Genomic DNA, 9,493 nt, shown 5'->3' with positions numbered 1-9,493 from the left:
CTGCATCCAAAGTAAAAATATCTGTGTCTCCCTAAACATGGCATGTTGTTGTGGTTCCTGATTCTCCTAATAATTGTTGTTGTCCGTTGTTGAAGCCCACACACGGCGGATGTATGTGGCACTCCGCCGCGGAAGAGCGTTTGAATGAGGAATGGAAACTGCCCGCAACGAGAGCCGCTCCCGACAGCAATTTCAGCAACACTCCCAACTGAGTGCTTGCCGCTATTGGAAGGGTATACAGACTTTTTATGCCAGAAGGCAAATTTGTATTCGGTGTGGTTTCTGCAAGAATCAGGGCAGATACGTCGGGTCGATTCGCAGAGTGCAGGGTCACTCGTTCTGGTCTAGCATGTGGACAGCGAGTCGCAAGGAAACCTGTTGTAGCAAGGGTGCGCCTATCGCAACCTACATGAACCTGTTCCGTCACACAACACCTAAGGCACCACTTACAGCCGGCGGAAGTCAACATGAACCAGCGTAGGCGCACATGTAGATGGGAGTACGGACACACGAGGGTGTATGGTACACGCACGCACGATCCACTTATTACTCAACTTCTTCGGGGAGAACCAAATATTTTCCTGTGAAACGCCAAGTCTGACAGACAGTGACCCGGTTTTGCATAGCGTGATAGTCAATGCCACAAACGTATAAATATATCGTGATGTATGGGGGCACAATTACCTGCGTGTGTGCAGAGACATCCCTGCACCTGTCTAGGTATATATATATATATATATATATATATACAGCTGCGCCTCTTTCCGTTAGTTTACCACATTTCTCTTGCTAATTCCCTTGTAATGCACACTCATATGTGGCACTCTCCAGATCCGTAGATTCTAGGAGTGTCTGTGTCCGCGTAGCCGGCGTACAACGTTTCGGAATGTCTGGTATTCCGAAGAAAACAGGAGTTTTTGCGTATGCATTCAAGGGAAGTAGATAACGAGGACAGTAATATCGTCGACGACGTTGTGCTCCTCATCAATCCAACGCTTCCATGCTTCTCTGGCGATCGCATCGCATGCCTTCTGAACCTGGACGTAGTTCCGGAACAGACATGATATAATCCGATGATTTCGGCTTGCGAGTGAGATGCCACAGACACCCCATCCCTCCGTTTACTCTTGCTGTCTTCATCTGCCGGCCGTATGAACCGTCAAGTCTATATAACAGGCTACACTGACACGCGGGTCGTGTTCAGTCCTCTCTTTGAACACACAAAACAACATACCCCTCCTTGAGTATTGACGCAATTGCCAGTACATAAAAATAAAATCTCTCTACACAATTGCTTTTCAGTGAAGGCCTGATAGCAAGCTGTGTCGCTAAAGAGACTCAAAGCGTAGCGATGGTAACATGAACAAAGTACGTACATGCAGATAGGTATATACACAACGCCAAGTTAAGAAAGGTGAGGAGGGGACAGAGAATGAGGACCACCAGCAAAACATATAGAGGGGTTTACCTACAGCTGCCACTACCTAGCAAAAGGGATCGGACAAAACAGCTTAGCCGAACCGTACGTTATCGCGTCCGAAAGTGGAAACCATGTCGACAGCCTCTTGTGAGGAAATAAACTCCCAGACACCATCGGAACAAATCAGAAGAAATTCGTCGCGGCCTTCAAGGATTTCGTACTCTGAAAGATAAGGATCCAGGCGATTTCACACAATTGTTCATCTACATGCATCTACGTGTAACAGCATTGACGATCTTACACAGTGATTACGGTCGCCCTGAACCTCGGGCACGCGGACCTAGGACTTGTGTGGTTTGCTTGAAGTGGAATCAAGCGTGGAATGCCAGGGGGGCAATGTCAGATGATCGGGAAGTCACAAGGTGATGGGAAGAGACACATACAGTAAAATAGAGAAATTGAGATTGACGACACTGTTAGGAGACTGATAAGCTCCGGGCCTGTAAGACAAGTCACTCGGCGAGACAGGGAAACTGCCTATTGGATCCAGCGTAGTGCAGTTCAACCACCAACTGCTGTCTGGCGCTGTGAACTGCAAGGAAATCGATGTAAGAAGCGGAAATGGTTTACTGATAAACAGTAATCGCATTGAGAGACGAGCTCTAGACGTCGCTTTGGCTCTGCTGGTAGCCTAAATCACCCCGGCAAGAAAGAGAATCACTCCCTAGATGCCCTCAACAGCGGGGAATCATTAAATGACGAATCGCTATCGCAAGCGGACGCGCACAAACGAGGAACCGATGCTTTCTTTCTGACCTCGGACTTCAGGGTCTGGAATAACTCCTGCTTGCGTGGCAATTGTGTCTCCAATAGCGCGACTCATGGCAAGACCCGGAAAAAGGCGATTCTTCAAAAACACGCGGTGAGGAACGTCACCCTCTAGCCGACGAACTTGACCGCCTATACAGGAGAGTGACCGCACAGAAAAGCTAACGCTTAACAGAGGGGGGGTTGGCGTGTCGCCGATTTGCTTGAGACTGCAGAAGCACTCCGATACGTTTCGAATTCCAGTCAATCACCATCTGAAGCGAGCATGAACAACCACGCGCATTAAAAGCATATACATATATATATATATATATATAGGTTTGACTCTGTGAATGTGTATACATTCCAAAGGAGCCGTGCAAGTCATCATTTTTACAAGCACATCGAGGCCATGCATAAATTGAAGTGAACGCAACGAACCTGCTTTCATAATGCGTTGTTTCTCGATTTCGTTGGTGGGTTTGTGGTCGTTTGTTAGGTCAAATGCCATGAGTCGCGATAGAGGGCGGCAGTCGGTGCCTGTTCCCGCTGAGAACACACGATTCGAATCCAGTTTTAACCTTCGCGCGTTTTTTGAGCTACTACCTTTTTGGTAGCTCTGTCCATCGACGGTTGCCCTTCTGTTCGAAACGCACTGGGTTACCGTTGTGGCGCTTGAGTTTCAGAGAAAAAATTCTCCAGGGTATTCGAGCACATAGAAGTTCTGGCTTTTCTCATCTGAGAGTGTATCCTCACTAGCGCATCCTCAGTAAATTACTCGAGACCCAACGTGATATATGCTGCCAGAGAAATCTCACGCACAGCTCGCTTCTCGTTTGAGGTCGGACCTGGCGTTCGGTATCTGTGTCCCATTTAAAGTACGACAAAGACAGACCTCTCAAAAACGAAATTCGCTCACCACTTCGGCAGCCTCGATCCTCTGCTGTTTCCCGAGGTTCGGAACTGGTTTGTTGCTGCAGCATCCGGCTGTCATTGCGTGTTTCCTGTCGAAAACCATCGGATCCGCCGGCAACTGCTCTGGAGCTCGCATGTTCTCTTCGCGCAATCACGGCGCGACTGTCCCCGACGTGAGCAACAAACAATTTCTTCAGCGCGTGAATGTGGAGAACAACCGTGGCTGTCGTCCCGCTCATGCTGCAATCAATCCCGCCTGCACCGCTCATAGCATCGTCAGTTTGATCCTCCAGCTCGCGGTGTATCTAGGGTCACACACAAACACAAATGAAACCAAGAGCCCATGTGACTCACAGTATTCACACAAAAAGGAAACAAGGAAAAGAAATGCACGGACGAATCTACAAAAAATAGCTCACCCACAACGACCATACCAAACATAAGATTTATCCATACTTGCAACCGCCCCCCTTTGGGTTGTATATGCATATTATTCGTGCGTCTAGATATTGATTTAGAGAAGCCAAAATGCCGGTGTAGGTGTTGTATAAGGTATGGACAGTTGCTGCTTCATAAGTAGCGGTCCCTGCATGTTCCTACCGTTGTGAACGACGTCTGCAGCGCGCGAAGGGGAAACGTTAGAAAACGTGGCTCGCCGTAGAGCAGCCTCGCCGGTAATTCCTTTTGCACGTAGTTGCTCACATCGTGACCAAAGGGCCCATGACCATCAAAGACACCGTACAGCGACCACTTGTCCACTCTGCAGGAGAATGGAAACAAAGTGTAGAACGATTAGTGCCAACCACTCAACAATCACCAGTTGGAAATAGTGCGTGACCTCCTAGGCGTACCAGAGGCGTCAACGCATGTTTGCCCCCCTAGCAACGAAACGCGAAGAAGCAATAAGCTGCACCGATGAGTCAGAGCCTGGAATGGTGTTTCACAGTCTACCGTGTCGAATACCGGACGGCTGAAAGAACCTAGAAGCGTACGTGCTACAAACGCGTTTGTCGGACACATTCGCATTTCAGGCTTATGAGAATCTGTATACTAGACCGGAGGCAATATTTGTGGCGTTGACCTGATTATGAAGAAGTCATCTTGATTCGGAGACTCCGGTTTGAAGCCCTTTTTACAGCACATGCCAATACCAAACTGGTTTAGTGAATCTTGTTGGGCTGCCTGTCCATGCTTCTCAACTTTTTTGTCCTGCAGAAAACGTTGAACAGTTAAGTTTCTCGCATGACACACACACAGGCGCCATTTCCTCAGCTTCCATGAACCAAACAGATGTAATGTATGAACTCTTTTGTGTGAAAGCGCAGAGAGTTAAACGTCAGCATCTGAAGCGTGAGCAGCACTCAATCTGGATCTTCAAATAAATTTACGTACGCGAACATGTTTTTATATGTGTGTCCATAGTTGTACACAGAGGTCAATGTACACGCGTGGGTTTTCTTTTGACGCACACACTGCACTGGAGTTTCAATGTTGTAACAAGCGTACCTCGAAGTTACTTTGGGTCCGTTCGCTGGAAAGTCCGGCGACGCTAAGTCTCCGTGTGGTCGATTTCCCACGTTGTTTCTGTGGTGACGAAGACCGAGTTCCTCCTGCTGTTTCTCTCTTTACTTGTTCCTTTCCTTCTTCCTTGTCTCCTCTTTCCGGCGTCTCTCGTTCTTCGCTTCCCCTCCTCCTTCCTATTCCTTCGACAGTCAAGGCCGTGTGCCCTCGCTCGGTCTCTTCCGTTCCAGCTCTCTCGGGCGACGACACCGTCGGAGACCGAGAGACGGAAAGCCGGCGCCTCTGCGGATCTTGCAACGAAGCAGACGACTGCAGCCGCTCTCTACTGTCTCCTTCTGATGATGGAACCTCCTGTGCGGATTCTGTTTTCTTCGCTGGGACTGTGTCTTCGCCGGCTTTGCCTCGAACCCCATCCGCTGTGTCTGACTTTGTTTCTTGGGCAGGGGATTCGCTCTCTTCTTCCACATCCGTTTCCGTTTCGCGTCGCTCTGACGCTTTCGTCGTCTCTTCGCATTCCCTCTCCGGCTGTAGTGTAAGTGACGAAGGCCGCTCTCTCTCGCTCTCGGCATTTGTCTCTGTTTTTTCGCTTGGTGGTCTCGTGCTTGTGAGGCGCTGTGCAAGCAGCAAGTCCTCAGGCACCTCGCTTCCAACTGCAATGATGGCTTGGCCCCTCGCCTTCTCGAGTTTGTCTTCCCTAGCCTCTGCAGAACGAGAGAGTGACAGGCGACGCCTCCTCTGAGGAGACCCAGGCCATGTCTCCAATACGTTGGGCCGCTCTTCGCTCTTGTCGGCCAATTTGACCTCCTCTTCGGATTCCTGAGAATCCTTGAGCATGTTTTCCTCAACGAGTTCTTCACTGGTTACCCCTTTGCCGCTTCCTTCTGTAGAAGAGGACACGCGACCCTCCAAAGGAGAATCGCAGCGCTTCCCTTCATCTGGATTTCCCATGCTCCCGGCGACTCGCTCCGCTCTTGCGTTCCCGTTTTTTCGCTCATCCATCTTGCTTCCTCTGCTGCAGGACTCTGTGCATTCATGAGATGCAACTACCTTAGCGTCTGTCCGGACGCTTCCGCCGCTCGAACCTGCGGGTGCTGTAGTGCTCTGTGACTGTGTAATTTGTGATTGTGATCCATTCATGGGTTCCGAAGAGATCCGTTTTGCAAACAGGGAACGCGACTCTCCCTCTATGGTATCTACACTTCCTCGGAGATCTTCTGCGTCGTGGCGATTTGTGGACGACAAGGGTGAAGTATCGTAGTGATGGGGGTACTGCTGATGTGATGGCACACCTTCCGAGCCGGACTGGCAACCTGGCGTAGCAAGAAACTTCCCCAAAACCGCACGGTTAGCTGAAGAAAAGGAAAAGTCAGAGTTCTTTGAGTGACGACTCTTGCTGTGCGACTGATTACTGGCTTGCGTATGGAAACGAACTTGGTTGCCTTCTCCTGCGCCTGAAACACAGTACATAGGCGTTGATCTTCGTACGAGGATGCACGAAGATGCCTAGACCAACAGATGACACCAAACTGCTGCGAGTCGCGATCCTTCTGTGGCGACTCAGCTAGAGCATCATCGATAAATGAATACGATATACATGGATTCATTTTTATGACTGAAGAGGCGCTATTCTACATAAATGAAGGAACTAATGGTACAGATTTGGACAACTCTCTAGGCCTCGGATTTGACTGTCTACTGAAACAGGCAGGTGGCGATCAACGTTTTGTAGAAAAATGCACATGAATATCTGTTTTGTGTATCTGTGGTAACCTTGAGGATGAGAGATCCTTGTCAGTTTAAAAGAAACGTACAAGGAGAGATTACGGACTGACCTCTAGACGGAGCCTGGCGGGCGGTCGAAGCTGAGGAGACGGCACCAAGTTTGGACGCACATGTCCCCATGCTCACGCTTTGTTCTACGTCTGTTCTTCGTTGTTTAGGTAGATGAAAGTGGGCTCTAAGCTTAGAAAAAGACGAAGACATTGGAGAGGTTGAGCCTCACTGTTGCAAGCCGAACCCCAGGTAAACGACGCTTATGGATTCCCGTACTTTCCACACCGTGCCGCGTTGCCAATGCTTTACAACCCGGAAGATGAGAACAGAATGCCAATCACGGGTCCGGATGTGGAAAAGATAGGGACGACCACGGACACCACCTGATCGGATGCGGTAGTTGCAACAGGCACAACGACGCAAACACAGTTGTATTTCGATAGAGACAAAGATTATTTCACAATACCGAAACAAGGAATCACACAAGAGTGGCATGCGCCGATTGAGAGTAACCAGAGGAATACATGCATTCCAATGTTGTGCCGGGGCAGCAGGAAACGATCTGCCTCCAAACCCAAAGAAACAGATATAGAAGGAAAAACGAGCCTAGCTAGGGGTGGGGACGTGAGTTGAGTGGTGCGAAATATGATAAGAAGTCGTCATGGAAGACTCCGAATAATCATGCCAACTCCCAGTAGTAAAGTGGGTAGGGTTGTGAAAGGAAGTACACATGCATCTATTTACATACCAAACAGCGGATATGAGTGGTGAGGTAGAGAGGAGAACGGGACAGCTGGCCGCAGGTTTCTGTGAGTGACTTTTTTCTGGAAGTTATCCGTAAAAGCCACGTCGACAGAACCTGCTGTTGCTCGGCTAGTTTGCGTTTAGATCGAGCGCCACCATATTCTCAGGCATCAATTGGGAGGCACAAGGAACACACAGGGAAAACAGCTCGAACGTTTGAAGAGAGTATTTACACTTTGCCTGACCGAGCAGAAAAGGCATTTCGCTTTACTGGCCTTCGTGTGTTCCCGCAGGTAGAGAAAATATCACGCTCCGCGAAAATGGTGTGGTACAGACAACTTGTTCTTTAAACTTGAAAAGAGAGGAGCGGGGCACTCAGACAAACCACGCGGAGGAAAAAGAGTAAGGGACTACCGGCGCAAGCGAGTGTTCTCACGGATTTCGAAGTTCGAAAGGACATATTGCTAGTCTGCAGGGAAGTTGAATGCGACCTGTTGGAGCGACGGGTACGAAATGCGTTCTTCAGTAAAGTGTGTCATACTGGCGAGCAGCAGTACCTTCGGGAACCATGCAACAGTTTGAAACCAAGACACAGAATGTACACCAACGCAGACATGAAAGCCACTGCATCGATCAGTGGCCTATATGCTTCCGAAGAGGATAATTGGCAACAGAACGCGTAAACCATTGTCTACATGTATGTTCACCCACACGTATTACCCAGAGGGGAGGCAAGAAGCGGACTTTCTCGGAGGCCGGACTTTTTGGCTCGTGCGGATGAAAAGACGAAGCCAGTTGTTTTTGGACTGCCGCTGTTCTTGAGAACAGTACCCTGCGATAAAAATACGAGAAAGGGGCTTGTCGATCAAATGTCGCTAATACCTACGTTTAAAGTTGTCACTTTCGTATACCTGCATCCGCCACACTCTGCAAGTGCGTCAGTGTTTGGACACCAAACGAGTTGCTGGTGTTACCTCAGATCGATCCCTGGTGTTGAACCAGCCGAAGTTGCTTCGACGTAGGGAGAACGACTGTGGCATTTTGTCTAGCCAACGTATTGCTTTCTAACGGCAGCAGCTCTGTGTTTGCGCCGATTCCGCCTCATATGCTTCATCGTGTGAATGCCACTGCAAGTGGAAAGGTGAAACGTTTTCATCATCCTCTCGACTGAGATTTTACATCTCAAGGGCACCGGAGACAACGTTGTAGTTGCTGGTTGATCGGACTCGTGACTGTTTTAGACCTTCCACGACAAAGCAAGCGCTCCTTCGAAAATTTGGAGGAGAAGCTAGTTAGGCCGTGTGGAGCTGCATGTGTTCTTGACAGCTCCTGCGGTGTCTTGCCTGTTGGGATATCTTAAGCTTTACTCGTCTCCAGCATCTCTCCATCATTACCCCTTTTTCTGGTGATCTGGTTTCCGTGTGCCCGTACACAAATAGTATTTGCTAATTGTAAACCTTTATTCGTAACTAGCTAAAGGATTGTTGGCTCTGTCTGAGACGGAAAAGGCACATTTTATCGGGGGAACTACATCAGTACCATTTTCTAGCAGCCAGAGGAGTGTCACTGTTGGCGTTACACAGCAAGACCCAGAAAAGATAGAGACACCCGGAATTCGAACGAGACTGAACGGGCTGCGAAGCAGTACTGAACTAGGCTTGCCGTCTTGAAGCATTTAAAGCAGAGATGTCCCGAGATGCTGACTAATTTCCTGCATTGCTTCCACCGTCGCCCAGTGTCGCTCGCGGCGCGGCATTGTCCGCATAGCACTAGCGCTTCAACATTAGAGGAGTCGAGTATTATCCGTATCCACCAGGAGCAGAAAGCGTTCGTCCGCTTACTAAGCAGCTACCAGGCGAACAATCCGATCCGCGAATACCGTACAGCGTAGCATTAGGAAAGAGGCTACCAAAGTTCTCTTGGTAATCACTTAACATCATGGTGAGTGCGTGTACGATAATTATATCAATGTTAACAAGTAAGGCAACATTTCATATGCTCCTGAAAAGGCACGCGAAGCCGTTCGCCCTCTAAGCAACACCAGTTACAGGGATGTTGAGAAACAGAAAAAGGGTACCAGATTGTAGATCATGAACACCTGCAAATCTCGATGAGTGTCAAGGAGCTTTCTGTGGAACATCGGAAAAGCCCGTTGTACGTCATTCAAAAGCTGTCCTCTCCATAACGCAGAAATATCCAGAACTGTTTCCAGAAAAAGACGGGAGTAGAAAATAGAACATGCGTGAGAATTATCAACTGAGGAAGCGGTGAGCAAACGCATTTCCAGGTATTCTCTACTGGAGGGGGTCGATG

At 49.0% G+C, this 9,493-nt stretch overlaps 1 protein-coding gene across 1 annotated transcript; it reads right to left on the bottom strand.

The window, feature by feature from the left end:
• Positions 1-728: 728 nt before the first annotated feature.
• TGME49_272280 (PP2C, putative) lies at positions 729-6,084 on the bottom strand. The gene is made up of 8 exons (XM_018781653.1): positions 4,649-6,084; positions 4,224-4,351; positions 3,743-3,902; positions 3,147-3,447; positions 2,669-2,776; positions 2,237-2,380; positions 1,527-1,642; positions 729-1,037 (listed from the first exon to the last, which is right to left on the bottom strand). Exons 1-8 carry the CDS (start codon positions 5,798-5,800, stop codon positions 930-932), a joined length of 2,217 nt encoding a protein of 738 aa, XP_018636689.1. The 5' UTR covers positions 5,801-6,084; the 3' UTR covers positions 729-929.
• Between the last annotated feature and the right edge of the window lie 3,409 nt (positions 6,085-9,493).

Source organism: Toxoplasma gondii, chromosome VIII, assembly GCF_000006565.2.
Source record: "Toxoplasma gondii ME49 chromosome VIII, whole genome shotgun sequence".
In the NCBI taxonomy this organism is placed as follows: Eukaryota; Apicomplexa; class Conoidasida; order Eucoccidiorida; family Sarcocystidae; genus Toxoplasma; species Toxoplasma gondii.
The sequence above is the reverse complement of the archived record's forward strand: the minus strand, read 5'-3'. Positions and strand labels throughout refer to the sequence as shown.

Excerpts from the sequence above, each read along its gene's own strand:
- TGME49_272280 (XM_018781653.1), bottom strand. The coding sequence starts at position 5,800 with ATGAATGGATCACAATCACAAATTACACAGTCACAGAGCACTACAGCA. Across the intron at positions 3,448-3,742 it reads TGCAGACGTCGTTCACAACG|ATACACCGCGAGCTGGAGGA; the intron begins GTAGGAACATGC and ends GTGTGACCCTAG. Across the intron at positions 1,038-1,526 it reads CCACTTTCGGACGCGATAAC|GTTCAGAAGGCATGCGATGC; the intron begins GTACGGTTCGGC and ends AACTACGTCCAG.